At 42.2% G+C, this 20334-nt stretch overlaps 1 protein-coding gene across 3 annotated transcripts; it reads right to left on the bottom strand.

The window, feature by feature from the left end:
- Positions 1–6588: 6588 nt before the first annotated feature.
- PDIK1L (PDLIM1 interacting kinase 1 like) lies at positions 6589–16839 on the bottom strand. 3 transcript variants are annotated; one of them, XM_025856970.2, is made up of 3 exons: positions 16669–16839; positions 13953–14254; positions 6589–7894 (listed from the first exon to the last, which is right to left on the bottom strand). In XM_025856970.2, exons 2-3 carry the CDS (start codon positions 14235–14237, stop codon positions 7154–7156), a joined length of 1026 nt encoding a protein of 341 aa, XP_025712755.1. In that variant the 5' UTR covers positions 14238–14254; positions 16669–16839; the 3' UTR covers positions 6589–7153. The 3 variants fall into 3 exon arrangements, with proteins under 3 accessions (XP_025712755.1, XP_025712754.1, XP_025712756.1); XM_025856969.2 differs by lacking the exon at positions 16669–16839 and adding an exon at positions 16170–16289; XM_025856971.2 differs by lacking the exon at positions 16669–16839 and adding an exon at positions 15774–15824.
- Between the last annotated feature and the right edge of the window lie 3495 nt (positions 16840–20334).

Below are 20334 nucleotides of genomic sequence, written 5' to 3' on the forward strand. Positions count from 1 at the left end.
CCACCTCAGCAAAGGTGGGATCTCCTGAGACTGAAGGGATGGACGTATGGCTGATTTCTGTGAGAATTGAGCTCCAATAGTGACCATGGCAGCGAGATTTCTGACAGGATGGAACGGGACTAAGGCCCTGGTGTTTGAGTAGGGTTGGCCTAGGGATTTGGGCAGTAAGCATCTTAGAGAGTGGCCGGAGGACTTTCTCCAAGTCTGGTGGATGATTCTGAAGAAGTTCCATCTAATCTTGGCTGTTCTAGAAGGATGAAAGAACGTGATGCTTCTTATCTCTTGGTGTCTTTGAGGAAATTTATAGTGATACATTGTGTGTTTTGTTTTCTCAACCGAGGGCAGGGATGTGTGACCTTCCTTGGTAAATCTCATAATCCTTTCATTAGTAATTTTCCATGTTGAATTGACTCATTGAATCTTAGAACTGGAAGGGCTCTTAGAAATTATTCCTAGTTAGTGCTGACAGTAATTAATTATTATTAAGGCAGGAGACACCACCCTATTGGACTCTTTTGGTCCTATGTCCCTAAAAGAAATCCTGAAATCAGGAAGTTTCTTCTCTAAGGACGGGCCCTAGGCTGAAATTTATCCTCAAAGAACATGTAATTTATCCTCAAAGAACATTTTCTTCTCTACAGCCCATTGTAGCCCACAGGCACTGACATTCCTTTGGGAAAGACTAGAAGAACCACTGGTATTGATATGATTAGAGCAGAGGGGTTGCGGGCCCACCAGATCTCATCAGCCTCAGGAAGTCCTGCCTGCTAAACTGGAAAAGGCAGGTCCCAAGAAAAGCCTGTGGAGCAGGCCCATTAGTTTGTGAGCCAGCTGGAGAAGGACAAGAGCCCCTGCAGACACAGTAGTGTTCTGACAAGCAGACCTACAAAAGAATGGTTGTCGTTTGTCAGTCAGTCAACTCCAGTTGGCCGATCTGTGACTTAGCTTTCCAATCTCTTTTGTGTCCATTCTTTTTTCAGTGCCCATCCACTCCATGTACCCTGCATCCAGAGGTCTCATGCAATGGTTCCTTATGTGACTAGCATAGTGGTTCTTAGTCTTTTGGACTTCTTTAAGAATTTGCTAAAAATTATGAACTGTCCCCATGGAAAATGGATATTCACATAAAATTTTGCTTATAATTCTAGTGGGTCCACTGACTAGGCTGTATTCCTTCACTGGATTCCTGCTTAAGAAGACCCGCCCTAGAATAACGTACCTGATAGTGATTTAATGCATGACGTCTTCTGTTTCTCAGAAATACTGTTGCATTCTACTATGAGGCAGACAGAGTCTGAAAGTGAAGATAGGTACTTGAGTTTGGGGTGGGGTGCTGAAACGGGTCTCTGCTGTTGGTTGCTAGAAGGTAAGTGAATCTAAAAAATATCAACTATACTATGACGTTTTCTCCCTATCCCACAATCTGACCAATACTGTTTCAATTGTAATATTTTACCATTTTCACATTAGAATCACTATACTTAAAAAATATTAATGTGAGTGCACTACCTACTGAAATTCTCACTTTATTAATATGAGATGAATCCTAGGGATCAGTTTTTTAAAAAATTAAATGACTTTATTGAAGTATAATTGATGTAAAGTGCATAAATTTAAGTACAATTTGGTGAATTCTGATATATGTATGAAACCCATGAACATACCCATCATCCCCAAAGTTTCCCCTGAAATCACAGGCAAACATTTTCCTGAGGAGAGGATATAATGCTTTCATCAGATTCTCCCAAAGGAGAGAAGAATGAAAGCTATAGCTGAAGTCGGGCTCATTGAGAATCCATTCATTCATTCATTCAACATATTGTCAAAATCGGAACACAATTAACAATGACTACCATTTGAGAACTTAATGTGCCAGGTATTATGCCAGGCACTTTACGTGTATTATCTCTGACCCTAACAGAAATTCTGAAATGCACATATCATCATCCCGTGTACCATCTCCGTTTTACAGATGAGGAAACGAAGGCTCAGAATGAAGTGACTTGCCCAATGCCACATATTAATTATGTAGGTATTTGCAAAAGCTAGTGTTTAATAGGAGATCTGCAACAGCAAACCTATCCTTTAGCCACTAGGCCATGATGCCTTCAGTAATACCAAGTTGCCTAACTTCTGCTCAGAACAAGCTAAGCTTGAAATACCAAATACCAGGGCTGAGCAGGAAGTGAAAGAGTGAAATCAAAGACATCTTTTTTTTTTTTTTTTTAACGATTCCCTTCTAGGGGTGCCTCGGTGGGTCAGTCATTTGTCTTCGGCTCAGGTATGATCCCAGGATCCGGGATCGAGCCCCACTTTGGGCTCCCTGCTCAGCAGGAAGCCTGCTTCTCCCTCTCCCACTCCCCTCTGCTTGTGTTCCCTCTCTTGCTGTATCTCTGTCAAATAAATAAAATCTTAAAACAAAACAAACAAAAAAATTCCCTTCTAACCAACGAGAAATAATTGCAAAAGAGAAAGTACTGCCTTTAAAAGACGCAAGACAGCTCCGTGCCCTCAAGAGGTGTGGCAGGGAGGTTTTCTCAAGTAGGAGTTATCATCTAACCACAAACCAACTGTCTGTCATTACACTGCATTTTAGAGGATACCTATGATTGGTTGACTAAGAGAGCAACATTTGAATTTAAAGAAAAGACCAAAACAACCAGGGGTCATTCTTTCAGTGAGAAAGATAGAGCTTTGTTGTTAAGAGAAAACTCCAGCTGGAGTCTGAGATTAGGTACTAAAACCCTTAACACCATTACCTCACTAACTGGTATTATTACTCTTCATTTCCTCATCAAGAAACCAGTCCCTATTTTAAGTAAAACCCACGGAAAAGATTTGTAAAAACCATGTGAAGGCTCTTTGTAAACTGCAAAGGATTACAAAGAAGCTAGTAAATGCAAATATTTATAGTTTAAGATGCAATTTAAAAAAACCTAATCTCGGGGCGCCTGGGTGGCTCAGTTGGTTAAGCAACTGCCTTCAGCTCCGGTCACGGTCCCAGGGTCCTGGGATCGAGCCCCGCATCGGGCTCCCTGCTCGGCGGGAAGCCTGCTTCTCCCTCTCCCACTCCCCCCGCTTGTGTTCCCTCTCTCGCTGTCTCTCTCTGTCAATTAAATAAATAAAATTTAAAAAAAAAAATAAATAAAAAATAAAAAAACCTAATCTCTAAATAGAATGCAAAATTTGCCTGTCTACAAAGGCTATGCCAGGACAAGGTGGCAGAGTCAGAAGCAGCCCCAATTCTTGATGCCTACTTTCCTATTTGTTGCTAGATCACATGTAGCATTAATGTTTTCTGTCTCCCATTTTTCCCTCTGCTGGTCCTTGGGACCACTAAGTGCACTGTCATCTTCAGTACTTTATTCTGGAGAAGGCATCCATGTAAAACCTGTAAAAGAGGGTGCCTGGGTCGCTCAGTTGGTTAAGCGACTGCCTTCGGCTCGGGTCATGATCCTGGAGTCCCGGGATCGAGTCCCGCGTCGGGCTCCCTGCTCAGTGGGGAGTCTGCTTCTCCCTCTGACCCTCCTCCCTCTCGTGCTCTCTTTCTCTCTCTAATAAATAAATAAAATCTTAAAAAAAAAACCTGTAAAAGAAAAAAGGCGGGCCAGATGACTTTATAGAAAGGAAACCATGCTTTCAAGTTATAGGTTGAAAAATTACCTCCTCCTGGTATATTTACTATTTCATTCTGAGTCTGGGATGCATCCTCATCTTAATGAGATAGAAGGATTAATGGAAAAAATCATTTATTTCAGGCAATACAAGTTCTTCTGACAAATAAAGCAAGATAGTAAGCATTAAACTTTGAGAACTTGAATGCTGAAAGAAATTCCTATAATTCAGAGTCCAGAGTGCTGACCATTACAGAAATTCCTATAATTCAATAATCTTTTCCTCAGCAATAGCTTCTATTACAGAAAGTTTCACTTAATAGGTGAGGCTGAGAATGACATTGTTTCAAATTTTATACCCTCTATTTTATGTTCATGAAGTAAAACACTACAGAACTAGACAGAGCCACCAAATCAACAATATAAAATTTTCAGGGTGTTGGGTTTTTTTGTTGAAACTCACTTTATTTAAAAAAAAAAAGTCATGAACAATAAATTACAATCATTTCCCCTTTTATAAATTCTTCATAAAATATATTTGACAATTTTAAAAGAAAATCTCAAAAGTTGCTTTCATTTTTGAAGTGCTGATGACTTATTTTTTGACCATTTTGTCATGCTGGTGAATTATTTTGTAGCTGCTACAATAGTTTGATTGATAAACATTTTACAATTAAAAACAACAACAACAACAAAGAGGAAAAAACAGACCAGCAGAAAGAACTATTCAGTGTGCTATTTATCTGACACTTAACACTTACTTCATCATAATGACAAAGTATCCCTTAGCACCAAAAATCTACAGGAACTCCGTCTAAGTGACAACTAGTGCAAAATAACATTCTAGGAACTAACTGTACAACCCCATATTTTAACTGGCCACAGCTGCCTATAAGCTTATTTGAAATATTTGGTCTTTTTTTCAATTAAGACAAATTTCATAAAACACTATAAACCATGGCAAGAGACTCTGAGGAATAATTGTTTATTGAGTACCTATTATGGGCAAGGCACTGTGCACAAATTTTTGCTTTCATTTTTCCTTTAGCAAATATCCAGGAATTTTCAAGTATCATCAACCTTCTTTTTCTTACTCCTGGCTGGAAAAGGCCTGTGGCTATATGCCATTTTTAAAACTGTCATTTTACCAACTGACCTTTAGTGCTGAGCTCACAGTAGGTACTGAATAAATACCCCCTGACTGAAAAAACAAAGACAAAGAATTTACTATCATTTTGCTTGGTATCATAGACTATTTTAGAATACAAGGACTTGAGAAAATTCCAGGAGAAACTTCCCGATCACCTCATACCTTTGCTGCCAAAGAAAGAAAGAATTCACCTCACAGGTGAAATCTTTCAAAATAAATGATAATTGTTAACTATTTCCAATGAGGCAAGACCAAAAAACTATGTACTTAGGAAACCATGGCTCCAAGCACACAGATATTTGAAGAGCAAACGCACTGGCATACTATCACCTGAATCATCATGAATCTCTATCGAAGTGCAATGTTACTGATGCAACATTATAATACTTTTCACTTCCAGTAACTCAATCCCCTTGGCCAGATCTGTGTTACAGTAATTTGGTGATCCAGAGGGTCAATTATCATGAGGTTCCAGTGTATTTCCACCTCTCATTTCCAAAAAAGTCTTGTATTTATTAGCTTGAAAGTGATGTTCAAAGTATATGATTTTTTTATTTTAAAAGGTTTTATTAAAAAAAAAATAAAAGGTTTTATCTCAATAAAACCTTTCAGTCCAAATTTTAAACTTCCAGACCAAGTAACGCATAATTCAGAATTTTACATACTCTTAATTTTTTGTGCTTTTTCACCTTCTCAAGTTCCCAAACACATTTTAAATAAGGAAAAAATTATGATAGGTTATGGAAGTTCAAAAAAGCTGAGGAGACACACTGGGTGTCAACTACGCTTGAATTAAAAAAAAAAAAAACCACAACTCAGAAAAAAAAAGCTGAGGAGACCATGCAAACTATTAACAATTTCAGTATTCTAATACTTTTTTTTTGTACTTTGACCAAAGATTCTAGTGCTTTATAAAGACTAACCTAGATACAATGGTCTTAAAGTCTATCTAACCTTAAAGGCTAATATTCTGTTTTTAGCAAAACTTTGCTTAGATTTTAATTATCTGCATTTATAGGAAAACAAATTGGAGACAACCATATAGGGTCAAAAATCAAACTAACTTCAATTAGAGTAACAGTCTACTGGTTTTTGACATAGACCATACCAAGTGATTGTATACAATCAATAACTTTAAAGTTTCTACTTGAAAGATATAGTTGATGCTACAATATTTCATTCATTTGCCACGCTGTATAGGTATCATCTCCCACTTCAGAAAAAGGTAATCAACATTTAACACAACCGTATCACCATCATTACTGTGTTAAATTAGGCAAGAGAAAACAGCATTAGTGCCAAAATGAAAGGAATTCCAGTGATTAAACAAGAGACCGTATCAGGGCAGGCAATGTGAGGGTAGAGCTCATTTGATTTCTTCAACTTTATGCTGAGGCTTAGACAGTCTTGAAATCAAAACTTAATATATCAAGTAGGATAGTTCATATATTGCAAAGTTTTCAGAAACAGAGGAATCCTGTGTTCAGATTTCTATCAGATTGCAGATGCTCAAGTGCAGACATGTTCCAGTGCAATGGTTTAATTGGTTAATTGAATGCTTGGTTACCTAAAGAAGGTATGACTGAATCATAAAGGTCCTTGCCAACCTGCTACCACATGATTGCATGGCTAATTCAACTCCTGCAGCTATAGGGCACTGGAGAGCTCAAACATACTTCAGCAGCTTTGGATCACTTAATTTTGTTTATGTTTAATCGGATAATTGTAGACCCTCCAAAATGATGCCTTAAAAAAAGCTGTATAATATTACAAAAATAAAAAGTGTAGTATGATTTCATTAGAGGGAGGGACAGGGTAGGAAGATGAGGGAAGGTTCTTTTATTTTTCATCACTGATTTCACCAGCAAATTTCAAAAACCCAAACCTACATCAAATAATTTAAACAGAAGTGGCATTTTCTTCATATGGAATGCAAAATGCACACATTCACATACTTACATATACATAAATATATACATATATGTTTCCTTTACAAAGCTTCAAAGGTTGCATTGCCAGCATGCAAACCTCTTCTTCCATGGAAATTCCTAATACTGACAAGGAATGTCTAAAATACTTGAGACTTATTTCCAGGAAACTGGACTTTCTTCTCTTCTTGGCTCTTAGAGAATTTTCCTGCCAAACTTCTACCAATGATCATTTTTAAAAATGTACACCCACATTGGTAATACACATTTAAAACATACTAACAAAATGGCCAGCTTGGACTTAAGAAAAACCGAGGAAAAAAAACACCCCACAATAAAATCTAAACCCTTAGAAGGTGGAGTTTAGCTTTTTATATTCTTTTTCAGCCACATTATGTTGTTGCATCACTGTTAAAACATAAGCAGCATATCATCCAAGATATTTGCAAACAATATATGTGTCACGTTTCCCAGCTGCTATCTTTAAATGCAATTTGTACTAATCTGAGTTCTAGTTCAAAAGCATCTGGACGATCCTGAGGGTTTGCAGCAAGCATTTCCTTAATCAGTTGTTTCATTCGCCCATTCATAGACTTTTTCTTCACAGGAATGAGAAGTTCCATTTTGGGATTTTCCAGAAGCGCCTCTCCAACAGGCACAATCTCAGTTCCTTGTTTTACATAACTCCCCAAGAGTTCCTTCTTTGTCTCTGTGTCTATGAATGTGATCCTTTCCAGCATTGCCCAGATGATAATCCCCAGAGCAAAGATGTCAGCTTTTGCTGTGTAATGTCCCTCCCACACTTCAGGAGCCATGTAGAAATCTGTTCCACAGGCTGTGGAAAGGAAACACTTGTTTACACTGACAGGTTCTTCTGGATTCTGCCCAGAGGCTGAACAAACTTTACTGAGACCAAAATCGGCCACTTTCAGTGTGGGCTCCAAGTCACTGGTATCCAACCTGCTTTGTGAAATCAGGATGTTATCAGGCTTAAGATCTCGGTGGATGATCTGGTTTTTATGCAAGAAAGCCAGAGCACTGCTCAGCTGAAGCATAAAGCTGGTGTTAGTTTTACGATTGGGTTTCCTGGACAATAGATACTCATTCATATCTCCGCCGTCACAAAAATCCATCACAAACCACAAGTAATAGGCGCTTCTGGGATCAAAGGCAATTTCTCCTTTTAATGAAGTCTCTACAAGCTATAAAAGGGGGAAAAACAGATTACAATAATCTGCACAGTTTATACAATTCAACTACGGAAAAAGAATAACTGGTTAATAAGCTGGATTCCCAATTTAAGTGGAAATCCCGTGAATGTTTTATTTGGTCAGTGCTTTCATAGGTGCATTTTATTAAATTTCAGTACTTTAAACTGTCACTTTGCCCCTGATGAATACATACCAAATCTCTAAGTCAAGAGGTAAAAACTTATTTGAAAATAGCTTTAGGGGCACCTAGCTGGCTCAGCTGGTAGAGCATGGGATTCCTGATTTCAGGGTCATGAGTTTAAGTCCCACATTGGGCATACAGCTTACAAAATCAAAAACAAACAAATGCTTTATTTTGAAAAATGTCCAACTGGCTATACATTTTCTGCATGTGTTAATGGAGCTGAACTCTACCTACCTAGCCAATAGCTTCATGAAAAAATTGACATTTCAGCAGCTAGTAGACCTGGGAGATTGCCAGCTGGAGTATAAACATCAATTAGGAAGTTCTATTCAATTAAACTGCCTGAAATTTGTTTCTTGTTCACTGGACATACACTATCAACATTATACAATCTGTAAAATTAAGAGAAAAATGATCAGGAACACTAGTTGTTAAGGAAATAAAGCCTTCCTGTAGTCACTGATAAAAATAAAGACTGCCATTATTACTTGATAAACTTCTACAGGCAGAATGCAAATATACTGGGGGCGCCTGGGTGCCTCAGTTGTTAAGCATCTGCCTTCAGCTCAGGTCATGATCCCAGGGTCCTGGGATTGAGCCCCACATCGGGCCCCCTGCTCCGTGGGAAGCCTGCTTCTCCCTTTCCCATTCCCCCTGCTTGTGTTCCTGCTCTCGCTGTGTCTCTCTGTGTCAAATAAATAAATAAAATCTTAAAAAAAAAAAAAAGAATGCAAATATACTGGCTCTATCACTGTATGGCTTCTAAAAACCAATTTATAAAAAAAAATTTTACATTTTGATATAAAAATTCAAATCTGAGTTTGTATTTCTTTTTTTTTAAAGATTTTATTCATTTGAGAGAATGAGAAAAAGAATGAGCAGGGAGAATGGCAGAGGGAGGGAGAGAAGCAGACTCCCTGCTGAGCAGGGAACACGATGTGGGGCTCATCCCAGGACTCCGGGATCATGATCTGAGCTGAAGGCAGATGCTTAACCAACTGAGCCACCCAGGCGCCCCAGAGTTTGTATATTTCTTTGCTACAAGCTGAAAACCTAGAATAAGTCGCTATTTTATTTGTTATCATTATCAAATTATAACTCTATTAAATGAAATTCAAGACTATTGATTACTTTACTGAATATGAACACCATTCTAAGATACAGCATACAGTGCTTTGAAAGCATTTGTCCCATGGTGCCTTTTCAGACCCCCTGAATAGAAACTCAGTAGGGAAGCTGAAGAGTTGTTGAAGAATGAATGAACTGCTAATTTTACATTTAAGTCTACTTGTACTTCCTCTTATCATTTTGGAGGGCAGAAGCAAAGAACACCTTTTCACACCATCTCCCCCAATGGCAAACAGCTGTAATTGCAACTGTCTGCAGATGTCTTTTTTGCATGCATTTTCTTTGTTCCATGTGTTTGCCAGTGAGCCAGAAAATGAAGACTAGAAAGGTACAGATCACACAATTACTTACCAGGTGCACTGTTACTAAATATGCTGAGATTAAAGACCAGTGCCATCACTCTTCATTTCCTCTCTTCTTCTCTTTACTCTCAAAAGTAAACTTCCTAAATAGCTTTGAGCAACGCAAAGTCCCAGCATTCAAAGAATGGTTTAGAGTAAGGCCAGATAGTAAATATTTTAGGCTTGACAAGCCACATAAGGTCTCTGTTCTGTATTTTTCTTTCTTTTCTTTATTTCTTTTTCTTAAACAACTCTTTAAAAATGTAAAAACTATTTTTAGCATCTGGGCCATATAAATACTGCCTGAGGGCTATAGTTTGAGGGCTGCTGGTTGAGAGAGCCCAATCCGCTTATTTCCATGTGTAGAGGATGTCATCGGCCATTGGTTCTCTTGCCTAAAGTCCTTCAACAGCTTCCCTGTTCTCTCAGGATACAGTCTAAGGTCTTTAACATGGACTATGGGGTCCTCTGACCCTGCTGATCTTTCTAGTCTCATCTAAAACAACTCTCCTGGCATAGTACAGTCTTACTATCTTCTTTCAATTCTTAGAATGCTTTGTACTGGGTGCCTGGGTGGCTCAGTCGTTAAGCGTCCGCCTTTGGCTCAGGTCATGATCCCAGGGTCCTGGGATCGAGTCCCACATCAGGCTCCCTGCTCAGCAGGAGACCTGCTTCTCCCTCTCCCACTCCCCCTGCTTATGTTCCTGCTCTCGCTGTGTCTCTCTCTGTCAAATAAATAAATAAAATCTTTAAAAAAAAAAAGAATGCTTTGTACTTTTTGCTTCAAGACATTTGTATGTACAGATCTTTCTGGCTGGAAAGTTTTCTCACTCACCTGGCTAACTCCTCTTTATCCTTCAAGTTTCAGTCGAAACAGTTCATAATTCCTGAACTCCAGGTTATGTCAGGTTCTCTATCATACGCTCCTATTATCATTCTGTACCTTTCATTCATGGTACTTAAACAAGTTATATAGCCTGGCCACTAAGTTCCTATGTTGAGGCTGTATTCTGTTATTTGTTTTACATTTTCTTCTCGATAAGTTTTTTAGCTATTAAGAACTGACTTAATCATTCAGAACAAGGAAAATATCTAGAAAAACATGGAAAAAACAAAAATTTGTGTAGAGAATGGAGAAAGCCATGCAGAGGGACTCTGTGGTCACACTATAGATTTAATTGTTTTTACCAGATGTAAATTTAGAGAAGGCACTTGCCAAGTGTGTTGATCAATGTCTTGTTAACTAAATAAATTCATAGAAAAGACAATTTGAATAGAGCTACCTATTACTGAGTACTTCCTATGTGCCAAGTATTATACCTGTATCATCTCTAATTTTGACAACTTCCATGGAAGGTAAAAATTATTATTATTTTACATCTGAAGATACAGATGCTAGAAGAGATGAGTTATTTTTTTTTTTTAAAGATTTTATTTATTTGTTTGAGAGAGAGAGCACATGAGAGGGGGGAGTGTCCGAGGGAGAAGCAGACTCCCTGCTGAGCAGGGAGCCCGATGCGGGACTCGATCCTGGGACTCCAGGATCATGACCTGAGCCGAAAGCAGTCGCTTAACCAACTGAGCCACCCAGGCGCCCAAGAGATGAGTTATTTAGCCAAGATCATACAGCTAGCAAAAGTGCTACAAGTCAAACACAGGTCTATCAGCCTTTAAAAAGATAAAAGAGAGTACTAAATAAAAAGGTGCTTTAGGGGTGCCTGGGTGGCTCAGTTGGTTAAGCAACTGCCTTCACCTCAGGTCATGATCCTGGAGTCCCGGGATCAAGTCCCACATCGGGCTCCCCGCTCAGCGAGGAGTCTGCTTCTCCCTCTGACCCTCTTCCCTCTCTCGTGCTTTCTATCTCTCATCCTCTCTCTTTCTCAAATAAATAAATAAAAATCTTAAAAAAAAAAGGTGCTTTAGATTAAAAAAAGTCACTGAGTCAAGTCTGGAAGTACTTTACATATTATTATTCTTATTATTTTTTTAAATAATCTCTACACCCAACATGGGGCTCAAACTTACAACCCCAAGATCAAGAGTCGCATGCTCTACTGACTGAGCCAACCAGGCACTCCAATACTTTACATCTTAAAGCCTTCAAAGACCACCTAATATCTAATTACTATAAAGGTTGCTTGATCTGGACTCAAGGATACCATTAACACTAAGTCATATATTTAAATGTCTTTGTATTTGTAGACCAATTCAATGGCAAAGTTCATCAAGGTTCTATCCACGTTTAAGAGAGAGTGTGGTAAGAATGTTTCTAATATTTTCTATCAGTGCAATTTACATACTAAGCACTTTTTTTTTAAAGATTTTATTTATTTATTCGACAGAGAGAGACACAGTGAGAGACGGGACACAAGCAGGGGCAGAGGTAGAGGGAGAACCGGACTCCCCAATGAGCAAGAAGCCCGATGTGGGACTTGATCCCATCATGACCTGAGCCGAAGGCAGACACTTAACAATTGAGCCACCCAGGTGCCCCATACTGAGTAGAAAAGTAAACAATAAATGGAATAGAGGCTAAGTAGTTGTGCTTTACAGTCACTGTCTTTTTTTTTTTTTTTAAGATTTTATTTATTTGTGAGAGAGAGAATAAGAGAGAGAGAGCACATGAAGGGGGGGGGGCCAGAGGGAGAAGCAAACTCCCCGCCGGGCAGGGAGCCCCATGCAGGACTCAATCCAGGGACTCCAGGATCATGACCTGAGCCGAAGGCAGTCACTTAACCAACTGAGCCACCCATGTGCCCTATAGTCACTGTCTTAAGAGGTAAAACTTCAGGATATAGCATGCTAAACTGCAATATAAATTAGGTTCTCAAGATTGATATTTGTTCACCATATAATGAAAGCTGCAAGTTTCTAATGATAAAGATTAATGTGTTTGTTTCTTTGTTGGTCCTGGTCCAAAAGCTGTTGTTTTAAAATCATACTTCTGTGCCCTGATGGTAAAATTCTGAATTTAGACATACTCATGGAAGGTTGTTTCCTTTTCCAAGAATGACTGGACTTAAGAAATTTTTCTCTGGCCTTTAACTAGCTATGTCTTAAGTATCTTTTCTCTTTAGCAAATATAGGCCTACTAGAGATTTTGATCTATGCCAATAGCCAGCCAACCAACCAACCAAGTAAATAAATAAATAAACAAACAGGGCGCCTGGGTGGCTCAGTCGATGGGCATCTGCCTTTGGCTCAGGTCATGATTCCGGGGTCCAGGGATGGAGTCCCGCATTGGGCTCCCTGCTCCGCGGGAAGCCTGCTTCTCCCTCTCCCACTCCCCCTGCTTGTGTTCCTGCTCTCGCTGTGTCTCTATCAAATAAATAAATAAAATCTTTAAAAAACAAACAAACAAACAAACAAACCTTTCTCCTATGTTAATGCTTTCCCCAGGTCTACAAAAAACGTAATTTGAAGGCAAGAGTAACTTGGAGGTTTTAGCAGTCAGATAGTCTCCTACATTCAGTTCCCGATTCTGCCAACTGCTGGATATGTGACTTGGATAAATTCATTATCTATTCTAAGCCTCAGTTTCTTCATTTGTAATGATGATAATAATAGTACTACCCTCACAGGATTGTTCTGAGCAACTGCCTTTAAAACACTTAGCACAGGGCGCCTGGGTGGCTCAGTTGGTTAAGCGACTGCCTTTAGCTCAGGTCATGATCCTGGAGTCCCGGGATCGAGTCCCACATCGGGCTCCCTGCTCAGCAGGGAGTCTGCTTCTCCCTCTGACCCTCTTCCCTCTCGTGCTCTCTATCTCTCATTCTCTCTTTCTCAAATAAATAAAAAAGTCTTTAAAAAAAATAAAATAAAACACTTAGCACAGAGTGTGGAACTGAGTAGGAACCCAAATGTTAGCTATTAGCACTATTAAAACATTCTAGTGCTATGCCACATACTTCATGAAAATTAACTAGAGTTGCATGGTTAAGAAACCACACAACCCTCTAAAACAGCAAAGGCTTATATTCAAATCAGTAATTTATAAAGAAATGCCCAAATTACCTATATGGGTACTGCTATTGATTGTGGAGTTTTTCCTTTTCTTCTGGGTTCAGTTCCAAAAAACTTGATTTCAAATAAGTGAACTTATTAGACTCTAATCTTGATCACTTCTCTAGCTCCTATGTTGCCCCATTCCCATGTAGATTGGCAAGTACCATGGCGTAACAGGTGGCTTATGTTATTTTTAGGTATTTGCATCATAGGTTTAAATAAAACCTTGTTTTAAAGCAAACATCTACTTAGTTCTTGGCAGACCTTATCTACTCCTAACTATATAAATACCTGCATTTAAAAGTAGAAGCTCATCTGACTCTTTTATTCCTCTTCTTGCTGACCAATACTAAGTTCAAGTTATTTCTATTTCCCATTCAACCACACATACCTGTAAATAAAGGGAAGAATTAGAGCCATGGGACATTTTTTGCACCATCCCATCTTTCTGTAGGATGCATTCCTCCAAGTGAATCACATTTGGATGTTGGCTCTTGATACTGCTTAGTGCCCAGAACTCACGCAGGGCTAGTTCAACATTTTCAGGTGCATGGCATCGAATTTTCTTCACTGCCACCCGTGCAGAAGTCTTTCTGATGACTGCTTCATATACAACACCGTAACTGCCTCGGCCTACCTCCCGTATTAGATCGTACTTTGGCTGGCTACTCACCATCTTCAAGGTCAAAGTTTCTGGAAAAATCAACAAAGTGTTCTGTTGAAATTAAGTATACTTACTGGCTTGTATAGCTTCTTATGTATGATTTAATTATCTGCCTCACTGTTTGCAGTGCTTGCAAGATATTGGATACAACTTGGGCAAATCTAAATATTTGAATAATACTAATAATAAAGCAGCTAACACTTTGGTAGTACTTACCATGTATCAGGAACTGTTCTAAGCACTTCATAATATTAAATTCATTTGAGCCTCACAACGTTATGAAATAGATACTCTTATGGTCATTTTATAGATGAGAAAACTAAAGCACAGAGAGTTTAAGCAACATGCCTAAGGTAAAACAGCTACTAACTGGTGGACCTGGGTTTTGAAACCAGGCCATCTGGCTCTGCCATTCATAACCATAACCATTACACTATACTGCCTCTCATACAAACTGCTTCAAAACATTACTGTTAAAAATAAACCAAAAAATTCATCATTCTCATTTACTGATCATGAAAAAAGAAACTCCAGCTTCTCCTTAAAGCTGACACACACAAAAGTTCATAAAATTGTCAAAACAAAAACAAAAAAACCTCACAAGTTAGAAATACAAACACTTGGCTTGTGCTTAGGGACTGAAAGTGAACCAGATTACATATAGAATTGAAAATGTGGGTTTTTTTTTTTTTTTTTTAAAGGAAACTGTGTATGTCCCTATTTTAATTTCGTTTATGTTATTTCCTCATTTCCTGCAAAATAAATGAAAATAAAGTCTGTGGAGAAAAATGGTCCTCTAAAAATAAAGCAAGGTACGTAGAATATTGTTACCTTTCTGTTGCTAAATTTAAACAACAGCTATTTAGATATAGGCCATTTTTGCCACCAAAAACTGTCCTCCGACGGTTCTTTCAAATTCAACTTGATAAATCATTTAAAGGCAGAAGCAAAGGCCCCACACAGAAATGCTCATGAGTTGAATCAAGAAAGCCTAAAGTGTGCCACATCATTCTCCAAAGAATGTTAGGATTCTAATGAGCTTCAGGAGCAAATTCTTATTTGTAGATTGCCACGATGGGCAAGAGGCTGTCCAATCTTCATAGTGTATAGTGTGGGGGAACAAGAAGCTACTGACTCTTGGGCCTGAAAAAATGGGTACAGCCACTTTAAGTCCATAGGACAGATTTAATAAAGAAAATGAAAGCTTCTGAGATCACTTCTTAGTCCCACTTCCCCTAACTGGAACCCCCCTTCAAATTCCGACTGCATTTCCTAGTGTCTGACATCCTGCCACGGAGTCCTTGCCCCAGGTCCACAGTAGACACTCTCTCCTGCTCTCCGTGGATCACCAATTACTATCTGTCTCAAAGTGGCTCCTGTCTTGCAAGCGGCCCCATACCCACACACGAAAGAGCACCCGAGTAAGGGGGAGGGAGGGCGTTTATGAAATCCCTGGATGCGAACCCAAGCGAGCGGCCGGCACTTCCCGGGCCCTCACGCCCGCCCCGCTAAGCCAGCGCTCGGCGGCCGGCCCGCCAGGCCACACACCTGCCGGGCCCGGGAACGGCCAGTCCTGGGCAGAGGTGTTGTCCGACGCGGCGGCTCAGCGCCCCGCTCATTGGCCGAGTAGCAGGCCCTCCCCCTCCCCGGCGGCGTCCCGACGAAACCCGGAGGGGATCCTCCCGGGGCCCTTCACTCCGAGGAGCCAGTCCTGCGGCTGCCTCAACTCCTCGTGGCTGGCGGCTGAGGCCCGGGGCCTGGGGAGGAGGCCGCAGCTGGAGCCGGTGGCCTGAGGGGTGCGGGCCGGAGGCCTGAGGAGCGCGGGGCCTTCCCTAGCATGACTCCGCTGACAGGTCTGTGACAGGCCTCCCGGGGAGGGAGGCGCATGCAAGGCCTTCGGCTCTGCAGCAGGGCCTCTGTGCCAGGCCTCAGGGCCAAATTTACCTCAGGATAGCCGCCGCCGCTTCTCCCTCTCACGGGCTCTGCAGGCCGCCATTATCGGGCAGCTCGCGCCACAGCCTCCGCGGCCTCCAGTCAGAGACCGGCGCGCGCCCCCGTGGTGCGCGCGGACACACCCCCTTACGCCTCGCGGCCCCGCCCCCCTCCGGCTTTCCGTAGCGCGAGCCGGGACGCCGAGCGTCATCCCTATTGGGCGCGCGCCCCGCGCTCCGCCAGCCTCCTCCCTCTCCCGCGGCTCGCAGGAGCCGGGAGTCGCCGAAGGTGTGCGCGCTCCGGAACGCACCACTAGTGCCCCTCCCCGCAGGGGTGGCCGGGCCCGGGAGCGGGGAGGCCGCTGCCCGCCGGGGCTCGGTCACCGTCCAGCCGCAGCGGGCGCGCACGGCCCGCGGGCCCCGGGGATGGTCTGCGGCAGCAGGTCCGGGCCTGGGGGTGCGCGCGCCCGACGCGGCCTCCCCGCTCCCTCCCCGCCCCCCTTCCCACCTACCGAGCTGCGGGCAGGTGTGCGGAGGTCGCTGGGGCGGAACGCCTGGTGCATCTTCTTCGGCTCGGGCCTGGGGTGCCGGCGGGACGCGGAGCTCTTCGGCTGGCCCGCGGGGAGGCGCGGCCGGAGCTGGGAGGCCTGGCGTCCGCCCCGCCGGGAGGGAGGCTGCACCTTTTGTCAGAGTCACTGAGCCATGTTTGCGGACGGTGCAGTTGCCCAGGCGGCGGCGGCGCGGGACTGGGTGCGATCATCTGGGAGGACGCCGTCCCCTGCCCCGCCGGCGCGGTGGTATCTCCCTTAAAGAAGCCGGCACCTCATTGTTCCCGGGCCGCGGCGGCCGGGAGTCGGGGGCGCCCTGCCCGGCGCGGGGAGGAAGGCGCGGCGGCGCCCGCACCTGGCCGCTGCCCGCCCGCGCAGGCCCTGCCTAGCGGCGTCCCCCGCGGGAAGTCGGGATCCAGCCAGCGCGCGGCGACCGGCGGCGGCCCGAGGCGGCCGGGGCCGGGACGGACCGCGAAGACAGCCGTTCTCGCGGCCCGACGGACCGCGGTCTGTCAGATCCCGGCACGCAGTCGCCTGACAGCCAGCCCGGGACTGTCCGTGACTCAGAGCCTCGGACCAACCCATTATTCAGTTAGTTACACAGCTCAGTAAGCATCCGCCAGAAACGTCCGGCCCTTCTTCACCAATTTATTCTGCACCTACTATTTGTCAGTAGAGTGGTTGTTCCTCCTCCTAGTGCTGCAGTAGGCACGCTGTGCAAAGAATCCCTGTCAGCGCCCTCAAGGATCAACCACTCTCCCGTTTTATTTGCTGTCCTCTATTTATGGACCTTCTCCTTAGAGTCTGGGACTGGGTTAGGTCTTTAAATTAGCCTTTCTAATCCTGACCAAATCCCACAGGGTAGGCTTTATTGCTAACCTTTGTTTTTACAGGTGAGGAAACAGACCTCTGCCTTATTTGACTAAAAGTTGTGTAGTTTTTTTGGGGGGGGTGTGTACCTGCCTTGAATACCCACTGTCCTGGTATAACTCCCCCGCCAAAAACCCAACAACACCCTGCTCTATAATCTGTTCAGACTTTTGTCCCGAGTGCCATCTACCAGTCTTCAGCTCTCTGCTGGGGATACTGATGCCAGCCAGGGTTAGTTTCTGCCCTTGAAATTAGAGGGAAACTGTAGAAGGCCTTAATACCTGTGTGGGTAATTGATCAGAATCTGGAGAGGGGTTATCTCTTTTGGTCAGAAGAGCCTTTTCCTTTTGTTTGTCTCAGTTATTAAATATAGGAGTCCCTCCTCTCAAGCTGACTGCTGAACTGAGACTTGAAATCCAACTCCATAACCCCGAAGATAGGCTGACTAAAGATTGTGATGTGGGTTCGGTTCCTATGGAGTCTGAAGCTTAAAAAATTGGGGGTGTTTAGGAAAAAGATCACAAAATGGCCCCATGAACACATTGCTGGGGCCTTGGAAAGTATCTTTGTAAGGGAGTCTGCTTAAGACTCTCCCTCTCCCTCTACCCCCGCCCCGCATGCTCTCTCTCTCAAATAAATAAATAAAATACGTCTTTAAAAATTTTTAAACAAGCCTAGGATCATTTTATATCTGAGTTAGCAGAATGAATGAAGTATGTATTTTCCTCTTAAAAAGTGTGTTTTCTACTTTCTGCTGAAAAGGCCTAGAAACAATCACCAATCCAGTAGTAATGAACACCCCTAATGCACAGATTTGGTCTCTAAACACCATTTTCCAGTTTTGAAAACATTAAAAATTTAGCAAAGAAAATCAAGACTCCTTTGATAAATGGCTGGATCCAGATCTGGAGCAGGAAAGATGAGGTTGGGTCATCTTGTGTCTGGAAGCCAGGAAGCTATCAAAGACTATTGGGGTCATGTAAAAATGACTGAGGAGGGCGCCTGGGTGGCTCAGTTGGTTAAGCGACTGCCTTCGGCTCAGGTCATGATCCTGGAGTCCTGGGATCGAGTCCCACATTGGGCTCCCTGCTCAGCAGGGAGTCTGCTTCTCCCTCTGACCCTCTTCCCTCTTGTACTCTCTGTCTCTCATTCTCTCTCTCTCAAATAAATAAATAAAACTTAAAAAAAAAAAAATGACTGAGGAACCAGTATGAAGGGCCCTACTGGCCTAAGATGGAACAATTTGAGGATGAAAAGAAAAATAATGACTTCCGTTGATCATAACACATAAAATATAGAAGAACCCATTAATAATGATACTTAAGGAAAACACATTGTTATCGATGAAGTTTTATAGTGAATCAACAATTACTCTGAACATTGATAAAGAGAAATAAACATTTTTCTGGTCATTGCTTGATCAGTTACAGTGCATGTAACCAAACAATAGCTAAAAGTTATTTTTTGTAGAAGAATTCTAACTAATAAATACAAAAGAAATGGTAGGATTAGAAAAGTATGATTTTGCAAACAATAAAATAATTAGTCTAGGTGACAATCATGAAATCATGCTAAAACAATTGGATGAAAGGTGTTGGGGAACTTTGTAATGGAGAGCTTAGGCTGACACTGCTGGAACCCAGTGACCAAACTTAACATTACCAAGAGGGGAATTCAGCGCTCTCCATGAAATATTGCTGCCTTAAAAAGCAAAAAAAGAGTCTAAGCCTAATCAAGCCAAGATCTAATTACCAGTTTACCAGAAATCAGGGGGATAGACAGATACCATAATCAGCCCAACTCAAAATGTGGGACATCCTACAGGACAAGTGACCTGGTTTTTGCAACAAATTCATGGCATGAAATTACAAAAGGAAGTTAGAATATTAAAGTATAAAACTCAAGACACGTGCCAACTGCGATAACCTTATTTGGATCCTGATTCAAGTGTGCCAACTGTCAAAAGGCATGTGTGGTGCCAGCAGGGAAATTTGAATATGGACTGATAGATTAAGGTATTATTATTCTTTTTTGTTAGATGTGATAATGACATAGTGCCTGTGGAAATAAAAGCCTTGTTCAATTAGAATGAAATGTTGATGAGTTATAGATAAAATGTAATGAGGTTTGGGCTGTGCTTTGCTATTCCACAAGCAGTATAGCAAACAAAAAGAGGGAGGAAGGGGGCGCCTGGGTGGCTCAGTCGGTTAAGCGTCTGCCTTCGGCTCAGGTCATGATCCCGGGGTCCTGGGATCGAGCCCCGCATCGGGCTCCCTGCTCAGCAGGAAGCCTGCTTCTCCCTCTCTCACTCTCCTTGCTTGTGTTCCTGCTCTCGCTGTTTCTGTCAAATAAATAAATAAAATCTTTAAAAAATAAATAAATAAATAAAAAGAGGGAGGAAGTTGGTAAAATGTTGACAGTTGTTGAAACCTGGTGCTGGGTACATTGGGGTTCATTATACTATTCTACTTATGTATATGTCTGAGTATACAAGTTGATTATAACAAGTAGGCAGTATGCTCAAAAAATGAAACGTCAGGGATAGGTGGGAACTTGGATGTAGCGATCCTGCCCCCTTGTGGTAGGTTCCATTGGTACAGCTACTGCCCCAGCCTTAAAGGCAGGTCTGATTTCTCAGAGCTGTCAAGAGTCGGGTTAAAAATCTCCCAAGAAGGGCGCCTGGGTGGCTCAGTTGGTTAAGCGACTGCCTTTGGCTCAGGTCATGATCCTGGAGTCCCGGGATCGAGTCCCGCATCGGGC

This window comes from Callorhinus ursinus, unplaced genomic scaffold, assembly GCF_003265705.2.
Source record: "Callorhinus ursinus isolate GAN/ISIS: 27379988/994484 unplaced genomic scaffold, GSC_fseal_2.0 scaffold18, whole genome shotgun sequence".
NCBI lineage: Eukaryota > Metazoa > Chordata > Mammalia > Carnivora > Otariidae > Callorhinus > Callorhinus ursinus.